Genomic DNA, 24,399 nt, shown 5'->3' on the forward strand with positions numbered 1-24,399 from the left:
GCGATTAATCGCGATTAAATATTTTAATCGTTGCCCAGCCCTAATATATATATATATATATATATATATATATATATATATATATATATATATATATATATATATATATATATATTTATATATATATATAATCATTAGAAATTTCCTTCACATAATTCTTTCTTTCACCATTTGAAAATCTTCCCCATTCTCAATGAACTTTAATATCTCAGCCATCTAAAAAATGTATGAAGTGCAAGCAAATCAAGAGCAACAGCTCTAGTTTAACTAGACTCACAAGTGCGACTATCTACTGCACATCTGGACCCCATTTCAAGCCGGAAACATGTCTGACTGACTTCCATAGTCCCTCAACAATTTTTGACAGTAGCTTACAGTTCTGTCTTCACTATGAGGCCTTGGATAAGTCGTTCCCTGACTTTACAAAATGCCCAGGCAACATTTTACAAAGTCACTTGCTGCCGTGCTGCCATGACCTCCTGTTCTAGAGATCTAACCAGCACTCGTCTCTGAATTGCAGACTTAAGACACTGAAAGCCAGAGTGTAGATAAATAAGATGTATCATCAAAACAGCCCAGATATAAAGTCCTGACCTGCAGCTTATGTACTTGTTGCTGTTAGGCGGACACCGCTGATAGGAAACAAATGTGCTACTAAAGGTCATTCTTGAATACGCTACCACATGAGTACTATGCTCACCATTACAAAAAGGTGATAATAATAAAAGCCTCAATTTGTTTCTAAGACTGTGTGATGTGGACTAATCAGGTCTGCAGTTCTACATTTAGGACAAAGACACAACCTGCAGATGTTTTGTAATTATAGATCAGCCTATTATATAAATCTGAATTCTGTTTTGGAGCATTTGGAGAGCTTGGCATTTAAACTTTCCTGCAGTTGAATTGTGAACAGCTATCTTGTTTTTTTATTGAAATATTGAAAGCCTAAAAGATGCTTACCCTTAACACCATTATTTTTGAGATTCCCCTTAATTTTGACACGTGTGTTGACTGAAGATGTGTGGCTTTGCAGAGCTCACATACTTGTCCTTATATTACTGCAACCACATGGCCATAAAAAAAGTTTCACCAGGGATCATAATTTCCTTTTCATAACGCCATACTTTTCTGCTCTCAGATTTCTAAATCTTCCTTACATCTTTACATTATTCTGGGTAATTGAGTACAAAACCTTTACCTAGTTGGGTTTTCTTATCCGTATGCTCCATAAATCATGAGACAACACAATTCGGGTTTTTGATTCACCTCAGTTTTAAAATTCATAATACTTAGAGCTATCATATATGGACACTAAGACTATGTTTGGCATTTAAATCCAAAACCATTTGAACAACAACAAATTAAGTCTATAAAGCCCAGGTGAAAGAGGGGCTAGAAAATAGTGATAATGACTTTTTTTTTTAGAAAGAGTGCATCAATTTATGGGTTTTGTAAATCAAAAGCAAAAACAATCATGAGTTTTATTAAAATAAGTTGTAATGTGGTATTGTAAAACCCCAATGTTTAAAAAATTCAGATTTTGAAATATTCTGGTTTCCGTCTTGGTTTATGTTTATTTGCTCAGTTTGCTTCCTCTCCTGCCTTAGGTTCTCTGACTGCTTTGAGTTTTGTCTTGTCTAGGTTCCCGTTTAGCTTGTTTACTGTTAGTTTATCCTGTTATGTAATCCGTTTTAGTCTTTGATTTATCTTTTAGGTTTGTTCTTCAGGGATGTTTTGTTTCTTATTAAGACTGGTGTAGTTTCTGTTCCTGTTCACTTGTCATGTCAGCTTTTATAGGTTTGGTTTCTGCTCTGTTCTTGTTTTGGGCCTCAGCACTGATGTCTGGTCTAATTACCCACTCTGCACACCTGCCTTACTCCTCCCCTGCTGCAATCACCTCTCACCGGTTTCACCTGCCTCCACCTCCATATAAACTGTTGGGACCAGACATCAGTGCCAGGTTGTCTTGTTGAGTATGGGTGAGTCTCCACCTGCAAGTTTCTGTTTATGGGTTTACTTTTGGATTTTTGACCCCTTGTCTCCAGAGATCTGAGCCACCCTGTTTCTGTCTGTTCCTGCCCTGCCTGCCCCACTGGACTGTTTGTTTCTCTGCCGTTTTTGGTGCAACAGGCTTTTTGGATTTTGTCTCCGTTTTTTATTTCTGTTATTAAAGATCCTTGTTTTTAAAGAAACCTCTGCTAGTCTGGCTGAATTCTGGGTCCGCTGCCTCTGATCATTACAGATTTGTACCTTTTAGGTCACATAATTAGTAATAAGATCAGGAAATATGTATCTTTTTTTTATCTAACTATTTTTTCTATTATCAGACTTTTTTGCCTTGGAAAATGTTTAAATCAAATGTAAATGCAAATGCACTTACACAAATAAAATAAAAAAACTTTAAAGCCTATTTTTTTTAAATCAGGCTTTCGCTGTGATAGACAACGCTAGTGTCCTGTTTCTAAGTACAGTATATAGTTGCACTGATATACACTATAATAGCATCTCCAGAGCCCATCAGTGTCACATTTGCCCACCTGTAAACCAAGCAGCAGAGCAAAGGAGAGACAGGTGATGAGACAATCAGCTTTTTAGGCTGACTGACTCGTCGCCTTAATGTAAAGCTCCACAGTTAGTGGTAATACGTAACTAAATCGCTCATGTGAGACCCCCATAATAGTACTATATATAATTGTTCCACTTGGCTCTCTGTTCAACTTCAAAAGATCCACATAGTGCTGTCCAATTGTCAACTGAATATCCAAATACGCACCATCTCTCCCAGATTAGGTCATCAGGAAATAATAATGTTAGGCATAACTCATTTCCTCTGACCCAAAGGTTTGATGCGTCAAAGACACAGGGTTGCATGTATTTAAGCAATTACAACCCAAACACGTATCATATTTAATTACAAAACCTGTTTTCATTTAAAATTACAAAACATGTTTTCATTTTAAATTACAAAACAGGTTTTAATTTTAAATTACAAAACAAGACAGCAGTGGTTTCAGTCTCCTCTCCCCTCTCTCGTGAACCCAGTCTCCCACAACAGACATCTGGTTGTGCTCCTTCAACTTTATCACCCAGATGATGAACAATCATCGCTGCCGTCAATCAACGAACTGGCTAGTGGCCTGGCTACAAAAAAAAAAAAAAACGACAACAACCCAAAACTACCTTGATTATTATGCTCGAATAATGACGCCCCGCTGCTGCATTGCAGGGAAGAAAACATTTACCGCTGCATCTTACATGACAGAGTTTGATGAAACAGTTACAATCTGTCACCACACAGAGAAGAAGTACGACTCCTGGCAGATGTGGATTTGTCGGCACGCTCCAACAGGGAGAGCAGCAGGTGAGGCTCCCCGCACATCTAAATGCTAATGTCACGCTGCTTCTTAAACAAAAAGCGATGGTTACGGCGCCGGCTCGGGGAATGCATCTAAAATGATGACATATTGTAAGTGACAGCACACTAAATCAAGGGGCTCATCTTCTGACTAAAAAGCCAGGAAAAGGGAAGATGAGATCACAAAAGTTGCACATGTGCTAATACTAAAATGGAGGCAAACTCTGAACAATGCCATCTGTTAGAACCGCTGAAGAGCCGCGTTTCATTTGTCTCCTTTGATCACTTACGCTGTCGTGGTCTCAAGACGGATTTCTTTAAGGAACCAAGGTTGACGTTTCTGATGTCGCTCGCAGGATGTGCAAACAAACGTCTACGTGGAAAATAAATGCGGTGCGTGCTGTATGTTCATAAAGACGACACGGAATCATTAGGACAAGCAATGCAGCCTTCTTTGGAGATCGTTGAATAGGAAAATCAACAAATGGCTCCAAGAAATAAACAGTCAAGGTCAAACATAACCGTTAACATCGGTTTGTCTTGACAAATAACCAAGTAATTGTGAGTAAATGGGTGTAATAGGAAAGGGACTCTGATGGGAGAATAACCCCAGCAGTGCGCCTCTGTGCCTCTGAGGAATCTATTTTGGTAGTTTCACTCTGGCGCGGTGCCCAGGGCTCTCTGTTTCAGACTATATTTATGGTTTATGTGCTTTATGTCCCTGCACCTTGTTGAACTACACCACAATAGTTGGAGATCAATATCAGGGTTGGACTCCATTTTGAAGCTAGTTCCACTCAGATAAAACCCTAAAGGTATGGTGAACCCCAGCAGTAAACAATCTCCTATCAGAATAGTCTTTCTTTCTCACTGTTTTACGCATTATAAACTCCTCAGCTTGGTAGCACACTCTGTGTGAATGTTTCTGAAGGAACCATGTTCATTTTAATAGATCCTTTTATCAGAAATGTTCCCACCGTATGTTCAACCTTTGACTATCATTTCAGTTTCTTGCAGTCAGTGAGATGAATAAACAGGGGCTCTTTAGACGTTCAGACAAACTGAATAAATTATACAGCAGAGAAGTGTTACAACTCTATTTGGAAAACTTCTCGTCCAAATTTTGGAAAATTCAGACATTATACAATATGGCACCTCTAAGACAGATTGATCGTAAGTGAAAGCAGAAAGCCGACATTCGGATAGATCCAGTTAATGAATAAGACTGTTTCAAAGCTTCTCTTTTTTTCCTCCTCTTTCTCCCTCTCTGGGCACCGCCTCAGAGCCATTCTTCTGTGCCACCCATGATTAATGCAGCTATGAATGGGTTTCTCTTTCAGCAAGCACTGCAGGAGAACAGCTTCCATTCCTAACACCCCCCCCCCACACTCCACCTCCTTTCTTTGCCATTTAGCTTTGCTCCCAATCTGACCTGATTTAGCCGCAAAGTGTGAAACCGGTTTGAACTCATTTAAATCTCAAGACTATTAAGTGAAGTGAAATTCTGTGCATACGATTTACTTGGCTTCATTTTTCTAGACTGTTAATGCTACCTTATTACAGACTGAATTCAATTAATTCATCTGTATTAAAGCAAACATTGCACAAGGATTGTTCAAGATGCCATTTAAGGAGAGGCACATCCAAACCAAAAGGACATACCTTAATGTAGTTATCACGTCTCAATGTAATTTTAATGCAATTTACACAAATAAAACAAAATGCAGTGCATTCTTTCCGCGGTCTTAAAGGTTATGTTGGAAAGTAAAGACGAGTTAAAACATGAACCCAGGTTTGAAACTCCCTGGAGCCCTGCATGCTTTGAAGACCTTAGATGCATCGCGCCTTTGGTCTTCACACTTGAAAGAGCAAAGTGTCATATCGAACACTCAGGGAAGCCTAAACAACACATCATGCCTCCCTGCAATATGTCTCCTGAACCTCCTCAAGCCTCAACTAGTGACAGGTTCAAAATCTGTCATAGCAAGCTGTGGTTCACTGGTGGGCTGCGAAATATCTAGGGGGAAAAAAAAAAGATAAAAAAGAAGTGTGATTATTAATAAACACTGACTTTTATAACTACTCAGGGAGTCTTAGGCTGTTCTTATCCTACGACCCTGTGATAAAACCGTGACGGATATTATTTCAAATAAACAAGAAGAAATAAAACCAGGCAAATACCACCTTTTGTCCTTTTTTCCTTTGTTTTGGTTATAAGTATGTACAGAAAGGGGGACTAAGGCAATTTAGGCTTAAATTGGTCTTAAATTTTCAGATTTTAATTACACTCTCACTCTAAATAACCCGAGACTTGACTTAAACTTGACATGTGGGACTTGAGTCTTAAGTTAGCCTTTCCTTCATGTAATCTGAACATATGCAAGCGTAAATTATTTGAGCATATAAATAATAATTTCCCCACTGTGTAATCATAGTATACACAAATGAACACGACGCACAGTACTTATGTGCCAGTGAAAAGAGTTAATGGGAGCTCTCAGATTTGTCTGATTTTATTTAATGCAACCATTGAGCAAATATTGACAGGAGTAACCAATAGATCACAGCTCTAAAAGGATATGCATATTTTTTCATTTGAGGAGTGTGTTTGATTTATTGGCCAGGTACATTAACCAGCCGCAGCCAATAACGGTTCATAACAACCTGAGTAAGAAATATCTCTCTGCTGTAGCACTGTATTAAATGACTTAGGGTCATTTCAGAGCAAAATAAACCTAACTTTAGCCTTTACATCCTATTATTTCACTGTTTAGCTAGTGCCATTACAAATACGCTTCTTGTTCTACAAAATAAAAGCAAATTCTGTCTGATACATACAACAATTTGATAATAACGCATGTAAAACTATCGGTGCAATTTTCTGTGAATGTAAAATGCTTATTTATATTTTTACCTTACAATTATTATACAATACATATAATCATTATATAAGAAAATAATAATGCTTTATTGTCCCTTCATGCAAATATTCTGATGTATTAAGCATCAAAGTGACAGAAAGCACAGAGCCACATAAGTGAGCAATATTGATAAAAACAAAGTAAGGTCAAATATACAACAAAAGAAAAACTGTACAGCTACAAAAAAAGGTCGAAGCAGATTCTAATAAATGTCCAATTTTGATGCATATTGATAGGACATACAAACTGTGTTGTTGTATATTGCTGCAAAAAGAGACTATTCATAAGAATATGGACCTGCAAAAAGAATAGCAGGAATGTCAACAAACTGTTGGATTCATGAAGAGCAACGAGGGTCTTAGAGTCTAACAGATGCTGGAGGACCGTTAGATGGTTATTATACATTGAGGATGCAGTGGCCGATTGCTAATGGAGCTCTGCTGTTCTGCAAAGGAGTGAAGTGGGAGACATTTTCCAAAAGTGATGTTATTTTTGTTCTTTGTCATTTTTGAGTTCTCCTATATCCCACTACCCGCACTGGGTCAAGGAAGCTTCAGAGGACAGAGCTGTTAACTTGTTTTAGTGTCACAAAGACATGCAACAGGGCTATCACTATTTTAAGAGTGAAGAAAATGGCCAAACCAAGAATTCCCTGTATATTTATGCTTATGCTGGCATTGGGTAATTACTTGCTGGTTATTTCAAACTACACACCAACCAATACCATCTGCTGTTTGGTGTGTATCTGCAGTCAGTTGTATGAGTAGGAAGGGATTCTCTGTAATCCTCAGAGCAATGGCTTCTATGCATTGAGCAAACATAGTCTGTGGACGAATAATATTAATGAAAGGTCAGATTTTTTTAACTCCAGCCAAAGTCACCGCACCGCTCTGACCGTGGCTACCACGGCGTTTTAACCGTGTGGATTTCACTGCTGGCTGCTTCACCGACCTCGACCGCGCCATTTGCATAGGGATAATATGTAATATGTAAATCCACCATTAACCATTAATGTACATTTAAAATGTGGCAATGTTGAAAATCTGTAGTTGCTATAGAATATATTTAACCATTTTCTGGATAATCTTAAGAGTGACGCTTCAATGTACTAAGAGAGAAAGCAGTAAAAGTTAGGTTTTTGACCCATTTGGTTGGGATAGGGGAGGGGGCTAAAATGTTTTCATTCTCCATAGCGGGGCAAGACAGAACACATTTGAGAACTACTGCATTATGCTGTGATCACTAGATACAAAATTTGACTGAAACAAAAGTGAAATCTATCCATGACTGTCAAACTGAATTCTCTCCATAAAACACTGCAATAGCTGTACCACTATCTATCAGAGGCTTTTATGCTGAGTAATTGTTTGTAGAGCTGACTCAGTCCTGATGCTGTAACCAAGGCCCCATGAGAAGCAGCAAAACATTTCCCCGCGATAATAATTCTGATTTCAAATTAGTAGGAAACCAAAGCAGAATCCGAAAAGCCAGCCAAGCTGTGTTGTTAAAGAATTTAAATCCAATTCCCATATATGCTCTATTTTCTTCCCACTCACACTGCTAATAGATTGGTTTTTGTATTGTCCAATACTTCAATTTGACTTAAGGTCAGCTTGGTTATCTAAATGCACAATTGAGCTGCATATTGATCTAAAAGGCAACGTCCTCATCAACATCTAAACATGCTCAATGCATAGAAACATTTCCAATGTATATTACAACAGCGAAAAGGTTACGATTTTAAGAAAGTGAGAGAACAAGGTCAGTCCGGAAAGTGTTTCATGTAAAATCTTTGGTAAGATGTAGTAATAATCTGTTGTTAGAGGTATTTTTTTATTTTTTTGAGTATAGATTAGTTTCTAAAGCTGAGCAATGAGAGTATTGACGTCATCCAGAGATAAATCCCACAGAAAACCTGCGCAACCCACCATCTCATTCCAATATGACTAAAACAAAAAAGCTAAAGCAATCTTAAATCTGTGCCATACGTAGCAAACAAGAGAAAAACGTTATTTTATAAACCCATCCTGAAGAAAAAGGAGTTCAGAGTATAATCAAAATGTATGTGCAGCGAGAGTGAACTTTTATTTTAAATTAAAATTTTAAGTTCAATGTCTAGTTTATTAAAGCCTTTGCAATAAAACTGATCATACATAAATCTTCAGTATTATCCAGTAGAAACGTGGTTTCGGCAGTCTATCAGGATGGTGACAAACATTGACACAGATCAGATTATAAGTAAAAAAAATATTAATCAATTACTATAATTAAGTCCTAAATAAAGACAAACTTTACTTGCATTGGCAAACATTATTCTCCTTTCAAATGATGCAGCTTTCCCAGCATTAAATGCTAAACTAGCATAATTTCCTGATCATTAAACAGATAAAGATCTTTACTGAAGTTTTACAAAAATGCAGTGTTTTTAAAACTTTGATCAGTTGACCTACATTGTGCATTATATGATAAGAAAACATAATTTAGTAAGGGTAAATTTGATCAAGATTAAAAACAAACAAAATCACTCTTTGCAGCTTGTTGTTCTATAAGTAACAGACTAGAGATATCTAAAGTGGATTGAATTGTACTTTACAGAAAAGCTCGGCTAGTAGCTTTAAAATAATCCGTCCTCGGACAAAACGTGATTTATAAAAGATTTAAACATGGCATTGCAATTTACCATTCCAGGCCAGACATATTTGTTTCTAAATCTATATTATCTAAAAGAAGAAACTAAAAAAGGTGATGGATCACAGATTCTCAAATACTGATGATCTGGCATTTTTTGTGCAGCAGGACTGGAGGCAGGCCTCTATTTCTGGCCCATCGACAGAATCAGTGTAGTACCCTACAGCTGCAGTATGAGTAAGACCCCAGGAGGCTGCAGAATGAGTGTCAGTCTTTTACTGCAGGTGCTGCACAAAGTGCCCCTTAATGAATCACCGATATAGTGAGGACACACCTAAAAAAACAACAATTAATACCTAACTTATAAGCATAGCATGTTTGTGTATTTAGAAGTTTCTGTCAAAGCCACATCACTTTTCTCCTGTGTGCCAAAATTTCACTTTTAACACCATTTCCTTGTGTCTATTTTTCTGAATCTCTTTTCAGGTAGTTTTGTTGATAGGTTTAAGGTGATACTTTAGAGGGTTTGACTCTTTTTAGAGTGACTTTCTGAGCACTCCTTGCATAAGGCACATTGATGAGAGTCTAGCTTTGTCTGAGGACGTCGCTGCAATACTTTCAGGGCATCTGTTCAGAGAAAAAGCATTCTCGTGGTACCAAGCAAGGAGAGTAAACACAGTCAAACATGCTCCACATACAGTAATCATGGCCCAGGGAATTTAGCTAGGGTAAGGATGATTTTTCATTTACCAGAGAAATTTTATGGATGGATTTCATCTTAACTGTTCAAAAGATTTCTCTTTTTTTTTTTTTTAAATGAACTTTTTTTGTTACCATTGTCAGTATTTATTTTTACAGCAGAGATCTGTTTGAATCTATATCTGCGTTGTTTTAAATGGAAGATTTGGTCGGTGTAATATTAACAAGGAAAATAATGTGCTGACAGGGAGACAGAAGCCCCCCTTTTCCCGCAGCCTCGGCAACGTCTGCGTGACCCGAAGACGAGCAGCCAGAAACCATTTTTACAGGGAGTCTGTTGTCGAGGAGTTCTCACTGATACGGCCTAATCGCAGCGCTCGCTCTCACAAAGCGTACCAGAACATATATCATAACAGCGTGTTACAGATACACTGACATCAGCCACATCATCTGCACATCATCTGCATCCCTGATAGCAACCAGTCCTAAATTAAATGTAGGTGCAGTCCCACCTACATGCTGACTACATGTTGTTAGATTAGTGGTTCAAATAGAGGTTAAGGAAAGTCATTCTTGATACATTTCTGATTTATGTTAGCTTTCTTTATAGTAGAAAAGGGACGTATGTAAATTCAGAACAAAGACTGCAACATTTAACCAAATTTTTAATTAGATAAATCATCTTGCTTTGGACACTGATATGTCCATTGAAATCCTGTGAACATAGCAGAAATGCTGAACCTTATCTTAACATTACATGGTGCTGCGAAAAGTGTCCCAAAAAGCAATACATCATGTACCGATCTAAAGAAATTCAAGAACAAGAGAAACAAATTCACTGACATCAGACTGGAAACAGTTACAAAGCAATTGGTAAAGCTCTGAGACTCCAGAGAACCACAGTGAGAGACAAAAGGAAAAAAAAATAATAATACGTGGAACAGGGACAAGCCTTCCCAGGAGCTAGCGGTCTCTCTTGAGACTCAATCAGCAGGTGACAAGAGAAACCCTAACAACATCCAGAGCACTGCAAGCCACTGTTGCCTCAGTTAAGGTCAGCATTTATGTCTCAGTAATAATAAAGATATTGGGTAATGATGGCATCTAGGGGAGAAATCCAAGGCAAAAGCCATTGCTGATCAAAATAAATTAGACAAAAATGCAAAGCCCTGTTTCATATTTGGCCAAAAATGTTGATCATACAAACTTTTTGGTAAAATATTTTGTGGACAAAATTGGAACCTTTTGGATGAGATTCGTCCCATTATATTTTATTTATAAGTAACATATCATTTCAGAAAAAGAACATGACAAGACATTAAAACTTGGTGTAATGTAATGTTCTGGGGCTACATAGCTGCCTCAAAACCCTAAAGGAGAATATCAGGGAGAATGTCTGTCCATTTGTTAGTGACCTTAAGCCTAAAGAGATTTGGACTATGCAGCAGATCAATGACCCAAAGAATTCAATTCAGTCAAAACCAGTTAATACCCTAACCAAGGTCCATGTGGCCCCTACAAAAATAGCCATTCTTGCCCAACAAACCTCCGATGTAACTAAATTAAGAAAATATTTCAAAAAGGAGTGGGCATAAATTCCTCTACAGTGATGTAAAAGACTTCAGTTATTGCAAATGTTTAGTAAAAAAAAAATAAAATAATAATAATAATAGAATCAATACTATCTAACCACTCTACATTGTACACTAGGCCAGCATTGATATTAAACTGCTGTAAGGGGAAATCAGCATAGCAAAACTTACCCTGCTGCCATGTGACAGCACTAAGGGATGCTACTGAAGTGGACTAAATGCCTTGGTACTAAACTGGTACGGAAATGCATTCTGCCTTACTTGACAAAGACAGATGTACTGTATAATACAAAGCATACACTGTCCCCTGCTCCCCGAGAACAAAGAACACCCAGACACTACGCATATCTACAACTGTCCTTGCCTGTGGCTGGGACTAAAGGATGCACAGATCCAACATCAAACAGGGGTCATCCTTTACAAAGGATTTTGATCTCAACACCCTGAAAAATCCATATCTTAATCACACAATAAGATCTACAGTTGTGCCCCGCACTCCTTTCCTCTTTACCAAATAAAACTTATTTATCTTCTTGTTTTCTTCTTTAATAAATGCCATAACCTATATACACAGATTTAGAAGAAAGCAGCAGAAGTGATGGCTGAGCTGAATAAGGTGCTCCAGCAAAAGGCGGAGCTGGCACACGCTCCAAGCTGGAGAGGAGATGTGGACCAGCAACATTACCGTCCCTTGAAAATGAATCAAGTTGCAACGGCATGAAAATGTATAAGGCCTATTTGCAACACTGCCTAACTACAATCGATGACATTTTAGGCGTAGACTGGGCTGCGCACTGACGAGTCGCCGGAAAATGTAGCGATATAGGTGTGAACAGGGGATCCGCACGATTCATTCGACATTTACACAGAGTTTCCTCATTAAAATCCACGCAGACTTCGTGAGGCGAGAAGCGTTTCCCCTCCGAGCCCAGCAGCCCTGTTGTTAACAACGCTGATGCTGAGGAGGACGAACCCACACGGGCAAAGCGACCAGCAGCATCCTCTCCCCTCCGGATACCAAGAAGAAACGCGACTACAGCCTCTGTCTAGATTTTATAGAATTGTTCTTTTGAATTTTCTTTAATAATAATTAAAAAGAAAAAGATCCCTTACCTGGAGAAAGTCATATGTGGACGAGCCCGCTCCGTTTCAGGCTATAAGAGACGGGGCTGGCGGGCGGCGCATCAGTGTGCTTCACCCGACAGCCAGCGTACGGAGCGCAGCCGCGGATCACTGCGCCCCGGAACCAGCATAACACGCAGGCGGAGAGCTCTGCAGTTGTCTGGTTGGTGAAAACAGGCCTGCGCGACAGCCCCTCGCCTCACCCCACACTACGAGACCCGTCGTCTCCTGGACAAAGATTTTTCACCACGCTTCACTGAGCCCAGTTTACTGCACATAGCCATTTAAAATCGGTTAAAAATCTGAGGCAGGTTCAGCAATGCTGGGGCCAAATGGCAAAACTTGGGCATGGGACCGTCAACCTAAATTATTTTATCATTTTATTTTGTATTAACTGTCACTGGTACACGTGCTGGTTATTCCACCTCCCCCGTCGTCTTGCAATCGGAAGTTTGTAGGTTCGATTCCAGCTTCCCCTTATCACATGTGGATGTGCCCCTGGGCAAGGCACTTACCCCCAAATTACCTACCCACCGACCTGCGTGTTGGTGTGTGAATGTGTGTGCGTTAGCAAGTGTAATTGGGTGAATGTGGCTTAAGTTAATAAAATAGGACTGCAGCAGATAGGAATAACAGGTGGATGAGAAAAAATTAAATTAGGTGGTGGTGGTGGGGGGCAGTGTTGTATAAAGTACTGAAATCTCAGAGTCAAGTAAAAGTATAGGTACCTCTCCAAAATATGACTTTGGTAAAAGTCCAAGTCACTGACTGAAGTGCTACTTGAGTAAAAGTCTTAAAGTATCTGAAATGTCTTGTACTTAAGTATGAAAATTACTGTAAAAATAGATGTACTCAAGTAATGTAATGAAAAGTATAAGTAAAAAGTAAAACAAAGCAAATGCAGTTTGAATGACATTTTTTACATTTTGGTAAACTTTGAAGGTCAAATTCACTTAAAATAATATAAACCAAGTGCAGAAGAAATTTAGACCAAGTTTAGACAGAAAATACAACCTTTTTGTAAGCTTTCAGTTTTTCTTCTTCAAGTAAGGTCAGTGCTATACAAATTCTCTCTCTCTCTCTTTTTTTCTTTTTTTGTAGTAATGAGTAACTAAACCAAACATTGAAAATGTATTGGAGTAAAAGTATGCAATTAAGTTCGAAAATATAGTGAAGTTAAAGTGAAAGTTATCAAAAAAAATTATACTCGAGGAAAGTATAAAGTACTCCAAAATATACTTAAGTACAGTAGTGAAGTATTTATACTTTGTTACTATACAACACTGGTGGGGGGTATAAATATTACTAGGTCACGTTTGAACTTTGTTCTCTCAATTCTTGTTTCTTAAACTCACACTTCCAATTTCACCTTAGGGGCTTGGAGAATGGCACCAGTGACCCAAAAGAGATCCTCTCCACATAGATTTTCTACATTTTTGTTTATTTCCCTTCTGCATCCAAAGTCTGGAAGTGGAGGGGTGAACATGTTTCAGTCCAACTGAAGCTAAAAGAATGCGGCAAAACGTCTTGAGTAAGGACAGGAAAAGTTGCAAAATGTGTTGCCTTTTTAAAGGGATTTCCAGAGTTGTATGATATGTTAAACTTAACCACAAAGTTGGCAAGTCGGAAACACTCATTTGAGTATTATTACACTAATATTGCATGTACTCTGCCACCATGCATTTTTGCACACTTTAAAACAGGGATATCAGCCTTAGTTCTTGGGCTGCAACTTTTTGATGTGCATCTACTTTAACCCCTGCAATAAATGAATTAGCTGATGTACAAGATGTAGAATTCGATTGGAGGCTGTGGAGGTAACGCAACGGCTTAATTAAGGTGCCTTGGCCAAGGACGCTTTGGAAAGTTGAAGCATATTGGCCCATGCTTCTTGTAGTGTGAAATAAAACGTTGTCATGGATGTGTTAACTGCACCCAAAAAACAGAACCAAAAAACAGACAAACAAAAAAAATATGCTGTTTCAAGGGATCTTTGTCGTGTGCACAGAGCCTGAGACTGCAGCCCTGGAAACTGCTGGGTCATTTATTTAGTCCAACTGCTGAGTTCATGCTGTTGGGACAGAGACTGGACAGTTTTGAGTACATATTGGATACAAAATCAATGGAGAACAAGTTTGTTCACTTCAGTATTAGCATTCACCTGCTAGGTAATTAAGAGAAGCTAACACTAACTATGTTTATTATTCACACTTTGACCAAACAAGCTGTAACAGTCACTATAGAGAGGCAATATTAAATGCAATGTTATGTTCAGAGTAGGAATTGTGTTGACTTGATTCAATTGTTTTTCTGTAAATTCTAGTAGACATTATGAAGTTGTTATCTAATCAGATGTTTTCTCACCCACTTTGACCAGTGATGAAAGAACTACAGTTTTTGTAGAGTGCTCATGGTCTGCTGTAAGGATATGTGATTACTGTGTCTCAAGTAAATTACATCTACAAGAAGGTCACTCAAAGTTGTTTCTGCTTAATGAGCGGTCATCCTTAGTCATATTTCGTATAATGAGAGTTACCTGCAACTTAGTTAACAGAACCACAATGAATGAAAATAGATTGTAACATCAAATCTCCAAATCATTCATAGAATAGAATAAAATATAACAGAATTCAAATACCTTTATTATCCCACAATGGGGAAATTCAGACATGACAGTGGCAAAAACACAGACCGAGTTCCACACTAGATTAAGTAATATGATTAACAAGCTAATGTAAAGTTAATTCCCAAAGCAAACAAAGAAAATATTGCACAATTGTTAATTGATAAAATGGCATATTCAGATAAAAATCAAGTATTCAAGTGAAATTTGTATATTTTTACATTTAACATAAGTGACCATCAAGAGAATAAAACTGGTAAAGTACATCAGTGCTCTGACTATTTCAGGATTGCATTTCAGAGAAGACATGTGTTGTGTTTTACTCTTTATGTAAGCCAGTACTGGAAAAAAAAGCTAAATCTTAAAGCACTACCAACATTTGACAGTTAGATATTTTAGATACAGACCAGTGCTGCCCCCTAGTGGTTAGAAAACAAGCAGGAATGATTTGAATGAGGATTTAAAACACTGTTGAGTCTCCTCAAATACTTAAACTTACTATTCCACCAGATATTTTTATTATGTATCAAAATGGACTATAGAAATAGTCATGTGATGACCCATGGGTGTCTGTGTTTTGGTTTTCTTTAATGTTTGTCTTTCATCATTTATTTTTTTAAATACTGTCATTGGTATAAGATAATTCCTTTGTTTAGAGTTGCTTAGTTATTTCCTGTGTTCTATTCTCGGTGCTTTTTGATTTGGACTCTAATGTTAGTGTTAAACCTTTTCCCTTTTGATTTGCAGCTTCTTTTATGTTTAGGTTTGGCTTCATCCATGTTTCTTCTATGTTTTACTGTCACCTTCTGTTCCCTGCTATGCTTTTTTCCCTCAGCTTTTCTGCATTCTGATGATTATGTTCAGCTCTTTTGCATGTCACCAGTCCTACTATCTCAGAAACTAAGCTCCAGGGTTTTATTTTTCTCTCTGCTGGTTTCTTCCACTATGCTCACCCTACTTCCTAGTTCCATGTCCTTATTTGCCTCGTGAGTAAATAAACGAATGTTTTCTTTTTTGTTATGAATAAATCCTTTTTTTAACCAAAACTCTGCGTCCAAGTTCCTATCATGTTGCGTCAACAACATAACCCACTACAAGTCAAGGCTGTTTTACACCTTTTGAAATTTTAGATAAACAATCTGGGGAAAACATTTAAAACCTATTTATACATTTTCTAAAAAATAATAGCTTTATAAAAATGAGCAAAATAAAGAAAACGACAGTGAAAACATTAAATTTCTTTCCATAAAAACCTTGCAACATCATAAAGAAAATGTATTATGGCTGGTGTTACCACAGACACAATGATCTACAAATGAAAACAGCAGTGATGCAAAAACGTTTCTCCATCAAGTACACAAATGAATAAATCACATCTCGTGTGAACATTCAGATTTTTACGAGTCACGTTGTGATTAACTTGATAGGTCATCAGCCCCCGTAGTTTCCCCGCCACCTAAATCATGTATGAGTTAATTCAAAATGCAATTCAGTATGATTTACCTACTCTCTGTAACTGAAGATGGAGGCATAGGTTAGGTCTGGATCCCTCACTCTGTGCTACAGCTGTGTTCATGTTTTGCAGTTGTTTTACATAAACCATGACAAATGTGAACATAGTCAACTGTTCCCTGACAAGATCTAAACATTCAATTCAGCTTATCCACCTCTGTAGTAACAGTGTTTCTTTTTTAGCAATCAAGGAATGCTACGCTTTCTCCAAAGTTTTGCATCAATTTATTTCATTTGCATTCCACGAAAAACAGAATTTAATATATCTACTTCCTTAACGTCACTCATCAAAGGAGAGGACTGATATTTTTACCAACTGGAATAAACTTTACAAAATAATAAGAATGTTTCAAAGAATGTCAGTAAAACAGATGCTAACCCACATCCACAGCCCTTGTTCATTTGCTTTATACTGTTTGTTTCCCACCTGATGATCTCTGCAGCCCATTTGTTTAATGTGCCTCTTAGTGCAGCACATTTTCCTGTGACATTAATATATTTGTCAGTGTTTGCAGTAAGATTCTTTTTTTTTTTTTATCCGCATGGGCTTGTGCTATATCAAAAGCACCTTGCAGGGAAAAAAACATCAAATGTTATTCAATGGAAATAATGATAGCTGTACTGATGGTTAGCCAGGAAGTATTCTGTACTCATCTTTCCTTTTTTGAGTGACCTGGATGACTGAGAATCTTCACCAGCATACTCATCATTCCTTTGAAGCAAAAATGCAAACCTTGAGCTGCTTGAATTGGGAAGTTGAACAACTGCGGTTCAGTTCTCCAAATTTTAATCAAAAGACATCCTGCCACAGAGAGTTACAAGGTTGATACACTGAAAGAAAAGTTCATGCTTATAAATATGGCAACATACATGTAACTTATTAATCTGTAGATGAAAATTTAAATTTAATTTGCTGACTTTACTGTAAAGCATGGGGTCTCCTGCAAGTGATCATTAATATTGTCCTCTATTATAATAAAACAGTCCTCTAGTTTCACTTTTTGTTACACAAGACCTTGGTTTCTTTTTGTACTTATAGCATTCAAACATTTTTCAAGAATAAGGAGAGTTACAAACTTCTTTCTTGTTTTAGATAGCAGATCTAACAAGTTAGATAGATAGATAGATAGATAGATAGATAGATAGATAGATAGATAGATAGATAGATAGATAGATAGATAGATAGATAGATAGATAGATAGATAGATAGATAGATAGATAGATAGATAGATAGATAGATAGGGGATGGGTTAAGATGCAGAAGTGAATTTCTCCACAGTAAGATCAATAAAGTTCAATTATTATTATTATTATTATATATTACATATATAACCTTTAACGGAGCTATGTTTTTTATTATTGTGATTTTTGTTGTTTTGTAATCAATAACATGTATTTTCTCTTTGACCTATTTATCAGTATAAAAACTGATACATATTATATATTTTTTGCCAAAAAGAAACAACTTAGGTTGAAAATATCTAAAAATCAAATAAACTTTGGATGATTTCTTTATTCCAGGAATTCTAAATCATCCTTGCCTCAAATATTTCAGCTTTTCGTATTTCATTGCACAACAGTCTCCTGTCATATAGCAGACATTTTACAAAGAACTACTGGTGAATTGGTCTCAATTTCTTTTTATGTTGATCTAAATAAAAAAAATGACCACAACATATTCCACAAAATCTAATGTGGAGACTAATATTTAGTGGCCCTTGATTTTCAACCAGCACTGCCACCAAGTGGTGTCTCCCTGCTTTTATCTCTTATGAAAAACACACAGCAAACTCAGAGCTGTTTTGTGTCTTTGGGAGAGAAAAAAAAATACAATAATGTTTTGACACAATCTGGTATATGATTTTGTTTAGTATGTTGTTCTGAATAAAGTAATTTACCTGCAATTAAAACTAACTTTGGCTTTTTAATAGCATAACTTTCAGTCTTGACATGATTCATTGGCTGAAAAAAGATGCAACTTTTAATCTATTGATGTTAAAAAGGAACTATTGATGGACTAAAATCTGTCAGTATTTTTTTTAAGTTGGACGGTGTTCACTGTGGGACACCCACAGACAATTGGGCTCTCATGCCCAACAACAAGTTTTATTTCATTTTACTCCTGTTTTTTTCATTAGTGCTTTAAATTTAAGTCCCGCAAGCCATTGTTTTATATTTATCATTAACATATTATTTGAGAGAGAGGCCAGAGAACCCAGATATGCACACGGAGAACATGTAAGCACCACGCAATATTATAGTATTATTACTGATACTACTACAACTACTACTACTACTACTACTACTACTACTACTACTACTACTACTACTACTACTACTACTAATAATAATAATAATAATAATAATAATAATAATAATAATAATAATAATGATGTGTTTAGAACATCCAAAATCTTGTGTTTGAGTTTAAATTAAAAAATTTAACCCTAACTCATTTTGATGAGTTAATACATTCAGCTGAGAAAGATATCCAATTATTTCTCATTCTAGCCCAAATTTTGTTATTCATAGGAAGTGAGACATATCTTCAAAAAGATAATAAAATAACGTGATGGAATATTAAGTTCTTGATAAACACTGAAAAAAGAAAGCCTTTTTTTATTTGCATCACATCAATCAAACCCTTCCTAATGTCTCATTAGGACATTAGTATAAAAAAAACAGACCTTCAACTGCGGTTTTCTGAATAACACAACCTGCATTTCATTGTAGCCACTGGCTGGTATCACTGAAAAAGTTAAATAGATGGTAAAAATTTTATCCATCAGGGTGAAAAGCCTGTAAAATTTTAAAGATGGGACTTTAGTGTCTAAATTTTAAAACTGGCCTTCTTGATTCTGGTTTAGCAAAAAGGAATTATTTAACAACAAAACATGCTGACCCATTAAATACATATCACAAATACACATCACTGAAAACTTCAGTAAGTCAGAACTGAAAGAAAATTACTGAATCTGAAAAAGCAGCCAGCGCTTCTCGGTTTAGTATTTTATATCCAGGTCGGCACTGCCATCCAATGGTTAGAAATACAAATAAGAGTCAATTTAAAAAACTGTATTTGTCGTTGTTAATAAATTATGATTGTCTGCTTTAAATTAAGATTTAATGCACTGCACAACCGTATTCAATAAATTAGAATATCACGGAAAAGTACATTTATTTCGGTAACTAAATTGAATAAATGAAACATTAAATAGATTGATTATACAAACTGATGTTTGCAAGCTTATTTTTTAGGTATATATGATGATTTTTCACTTCCAGATAATGAAAACACGACATTTAAAATTAGAATATTACATAAAATTATGTTTAGTACCTGCTTAAAGGTTGCTATTTTCACAAGGAAATTTTAATCTAACAAGCGACCCTCATCGAGATACATTTTAAACCGAAGTGATTTTTGAGCTAAACTTGCTTTAGCAAAGGAATATCTCTCACTGCTGTTTAGAGCTGCCCCTTTTTGGTCTCTCCACAGCATCAACGTTTCCTCCAGCACGTTGTACATAAAGCAGAACCTCCAACCTTTCGCAGCTTGAACGGTAAACGTGAACCATTCAGCTTTAGATCTGACAATAGAAATCCAAACAGTTCCTTCCAGAAGCAGCTTCATGTCTATAGATGCAAAGAAAAAAAATACTATTGTAATCTGCATACAATACGGCAGGTTCTGTCTCTAAATTTAAATCTAATCCTACTTTACTGACATTACAGTAAAACCTCAGAATTTCCTACAAGGGAGAACCACCTTTTATATTGTTTTACAACGAGGTATGCAGTAAAACAGACTTTGGACCGGTGACCTTTCCACGGTGCACCCTGCCTCTCACCCAGTGACTGACAACTGCACTGGGTAATGCAGTTGTTACAAAATCCAGGTACACAAGAAAACAAGAGTAAATAGAAAGAAATAAGTAGTTGAACATGCTGGGATTTTTTTTTTTACAAGCTTTCAGCTATATTCAAGTGAAAAAGCTATTAATGATGGTTGTATAATTGAAAAAATCTGAAAAAAAAAGTTGTTTTGTACTTGATTGTGCAAATGTTTTCCCACTTAAAAGCTGGTTTATTTCTAGGAAATTTACCAAACACAACGCCATAAACATCTACTTTACAAATGTCGCTGCAGCTGATGACAAAAAGCTTCAGGAAAAGTCAAAGGTAAACCTTTAAAATCTGATTGTTTCTAAGAAACTTAACAGCTCCATCCCAGCTGTCAACACTGCTGGGATGGGGTTTAAAAGTAATTTGAGCAGGTAAATAAGATTATTTGCCAATGGAATGATTATTTTGACCCATAAAATAAGATCATTAGATATGCTGCACTTAAAATAAGATGATGGAGATGAGTTGTTCCTATTTTAAATGCAAAAAAATAAAATAAAATTGGCAGATCATTCAAACTTGCCTGTTCAAATGAAGGACAAATACACTCATTTACATTTTTTTTACTTACTTTTAGTTGCCTTTTTGCTGTAATAAATCCTTTAAAAACAAATACTCCATAAGCAAACATTTTATTATTATGAATATTATAAAAGTTAAAAGTCAAAATGCCTCCTGCCTCCAATTTTATAATTTCTGAATGTTCATCAATGCCAGGTGTCATCAGTAGGATAGTTTAAGATTTACAGCTGGTCTCAGACAAGCTGATATATCATTGATTAATTGGTGTTTGGTTGCTTACTGCATTAACTGATTTAATAAGTGTCTTATACTGCAAATCTAGATGACCAAAGAGGTGGCTGATGGGCTTCCAGGGTAGTTTTAGGAACAATTCATTTTTTGAAAATCCAACTCTTTTTGCCATGGCCTAAATTCAACAAGATTGAATGAATCAGATTTTCTTTTAAATGCATTTATGACCTCATTTAAATATGGGTTGATTGACTGAGGTTTTTTTTGGACAGTGAACATGTGGTAAGGGCTTAAACGGAGGATGTGAAAACTGGTCCCTCACCCATGCAGCAAACTGTGCAATCCTTTAGTGAATCCAGCTGTGAAGGAAAGTGTGTTGTTTAGAATTTCAATAGTTAAAAAGGTAAAAAGAAAAGTAGTGAAAAGAAATCATTCAGTGCTCGACCAAAACCCATTTATTAGCAGCTGGAGCATTCAATCCTTCACCTGCTTAATGCTCTTCTTGTGCTAAGAGGTCCCAGTAGGAGCCCAGGTTTCCTGTGGATCTGCTACATTTTCGTCACCTCATTTTATTTGGTTTCGTTTGTCATTCTCTATGTTTGCCTTTTTTAATATGAGGAGGGGTTGTGCTCCATCAGTCATAATGTTTGGAATTTGTGTTATTTTCAGTCCTGTCTTTTCACACGTTTTCTTTTCTTTTAGCAATTTCACACTCTCTTGCTCAAGACTCTTTTTATTTCAGCATTGTCGCAACTGTATGCAACTCTTCATGAGAGTCTCTGTATAAAGTAAAATAAAAAAAGAGAACTAACCCATTCTAATTTGTCATAGATCGTGACTTAGATTGTTGCAATTTGCACTCTGTGATTAATAGGCCCAACACTTTAATGTTTCATCATGAGTTTTATTACACATGATAGTCTTCTCTCAGTATTTGTCAGGAAGTCCTGCTGGTCTGTATTTGTTGGGATCTCCTCCTCCTCGTCCCCAACGATTTGCTTCCTGATCGGCCTCTGAGTCCAGGTGACCACGGCCCGAGCTTCCCTGCACCCACTCTCTGGCATCGCTGAGTGGGAAAACAGACATTTCAAAGTTTTAGAAACAAACTTGCAAAAACACTGCAGAGACCAGGAGGCGATGAACTGACTAATAAAATGTTATTCTAGACCATTTTATGGTCCTGAAATGTATTTAAATAATCCAAAAGACATGGCATTTAAATACTTACTGTTAAAGTGGAAAAATAATTATTTATAAATCGCTTTCAATCAAAGTGCTTTACAAGCAGGTAAAACAGACATAAGACTTGAAAATAAATACATAAAACAAAAAAAAAAATAAGAGAAAAGGTTAAAATAATGAAATACATCTCACAACACCAAACAAAGGGAAAACAAATGTTTATTTAGCCTTGCTTTAAAACCATCTCTACAGCATGTTTGCGTCTGACTGATCCAAAGCTTTGGAGCCCGAAATGAGAGAGCTCGCTCACCAGCAGTCTTTTTCCTGACCTTGGGCACAATCAGTGTACACACATGTTTATAAGATCATTTGAATAGGAGAGGGCACATCCATGAAGAATTTTATAGGCTAACAAGAGCACCTTGAAGTCAGCTTGAACCTGAACAGGAGGCCAATAAAGAGAGGCCAGCACCGAGGTAATATGCTCATATTTCAACGCTTTGGTCAAAATACGAGCATATTTCAGACACGAGCAGCTCTGAGTTCTGCATTTCACATCTGTGGTTTTCTTGACCTAACGTTTTGCTCAAGGTCGCTGAGATTTCAAGAAAGCAAACTATGTTTAATACATGATCAACCCCTAGCTGTATTTCCTTGTTAGTGTTTGACCTCTGAAAGATTAATTTACAATCATTTTAAAGTACTGCTCTTTGTGTATCACCTGATAACCTCTGCAGCCCATTCGCCTCCTGCCCCTCTCTGCGCAGCATCATAGTTTCCTCTGGCATGAAAGTATTTGTCAGCGCCGATATAGTTGGCCTCTCTCATGTGCAGGTAGGCTCTGCCCATATCATAAGCTCCTTATCAAGAAAACAAAACACCAAATATTCATTTAATATAACGCTGAAGACTCTCAGATAATACCAGGGATGAGTTAAGTTATGGTTCAAAACAGGTCGTATTTCCAACCTTGAGCAGCTTCAACAGGAAACTTGTACCACTGAGCTTTGGATCCAGAGATGAAAATTAGGACAATGCCTGCCAAAAGCAGCTTCATTGTTGCAGATGCCTAAAACAAAAAGCACAAAGGAGCAAAAATAAGATATAGGTAGAATTTTTATGGAGTTTTTTATTATCTAGATTCAATGTACTTACTTCACAGACTGTGCAGACGTTAAAACTTCAAGCACACAATGTTCCAACACGGAGAACAAGACCTCTTTTATATTAGGGAACAGAATGGTCAGTAGGATTTCAAAAACAGGGAAAATCCATGTTTAGTTCAGAGACGGCCGGAGACGTTTGAAGTTAGGTAAACATTGGGAAGGAACATAGTTCATACTTGTGCAACTTGATCAACTTGTGCAACTTGATCAAGTTGTGCAACTTGATCAAGTTGTGCAACTTGATCAAGTTGCACAAAAGGTCAATTTGTCCAAGTTTTCTGTTTCCACTGCTTTATAGGATTTTGTTCTGTTCTATTTCTGCTCGAGCTTAATTTAAAAATGTTTCAGTGCTAGTCCTACAATTTTGAAACTGAAAAAAAAAAACTTTTTAAATAAGTAAACCAACCAACCATCTAACCATCCATCCACCCACCTAATCAGTCAAGGTATGTCTGTGGTAGAGGATTGGTATATGAGGGTGACTTAAACATTCTTGTTTAAACTCCACAGATCTGTGTTGAGAAACTTAGAAATAAATGGTACTGGCTCACAAACATCCTATATGTTTTCAGTTATTATATAGGTTGGAGAAGCTTTGCATTGTAAGTATGTAAAGCCCCCTGTGCAAAAATGTGAAGAAAACATTATGCAACAAAGTATTGCAACAAATCACACAAAAAGCCAGCATTTCCCTCTAGCTTAGGGATTGATTTTTTAAGTCTACATGTATAGACTCACTATCATTTTAAGCAAAAACCCATCACGAAGAAGCTGGTTGCAAGACAGGAGTGAGACAAACTACATGGTCAACTAAATGTGCGCTAAGGCCCTCACTTTGCTAGCAGACAGTTTTGAGTCCTAAGATGAAAACGTTGGATAAGTTTTATTCAATAATATAATTTCAAATTTGCATTGTGCTGGTGAGGGCGTGACAGTAACA

The 24,399-nt window shown here is 36.8% G+C and overlaps 2 protein-coding genes across 3 annotated transcripts in view; both read right to left on the minus strand.

Moving 5' to 3' along the window:
- apba2b (amyloid beta (A4) precursor protein-binding, family A, member 2b) overlaps nucleotides 1-12,450 on the minus strand; it is a 67,048-nt gene extending 54,598 nt beyond the window's left edge. The window contains exon 1 of one of the 2 annotated variants that reach the window (XM_012850712.3): nucleotides 12,309-12,450. The gene's annotated coding sequence lies outside the window, so the exon portion shown is untranslated. The remainder of the gene's footprint in view (nucleotides 1-12,308) is intronic. The other variant, XM_012850714.3, reaches the window with a different exon arrangement.
- A 9,544-nt stretch (nucleotides 12,451-21,994) lies between these two features.
- Nucleotides 21,995-23,557, minus strand: saa (serum amyloid A). Its single transcript, XM_012850711.3, has 4 exons — nucleotides 23,449-23,557; nucleotides 23,263-23,362; nucleotides 23,015-23,153; nucleotides 21,995-22,177 (listed from the first exon to the last, which is right to left on the minus strand). Exons 2-4 carry the CDS (start codon nucleotides 23,348-23,350, stop codon nucleotides 22,039-22,041), a joined length of 366 nt encoding a protein of 121 aa, XP_012706165.2. The 5' UTR covers nucleotides 23,351-23,362; nucleotides 23,449-23,557; the 3' UTR covers nucleotides 21,995-22,038.
- Between the last annotated feature and the right edge of the window lie 842 nt (nucleotides 23,558-24,399).

This window comes from Fundulus heteroclitus, unplaced genomic scaffold (genome assembly GCF_011125445.2).
Source record: "Fundulus heteroclitus isolate FHET01 unplaced genomic scaffold, MU-UCD_Fhet_4.1 scaffold_38, whole genome shotgun sequence".
Lineage (NCBI taxonomy): Eukaryota > Metazoa > Chordata > Actinopteri > Cyprinodontiformes > Fundulidae > Fundulus > Fundulus heteroclitus.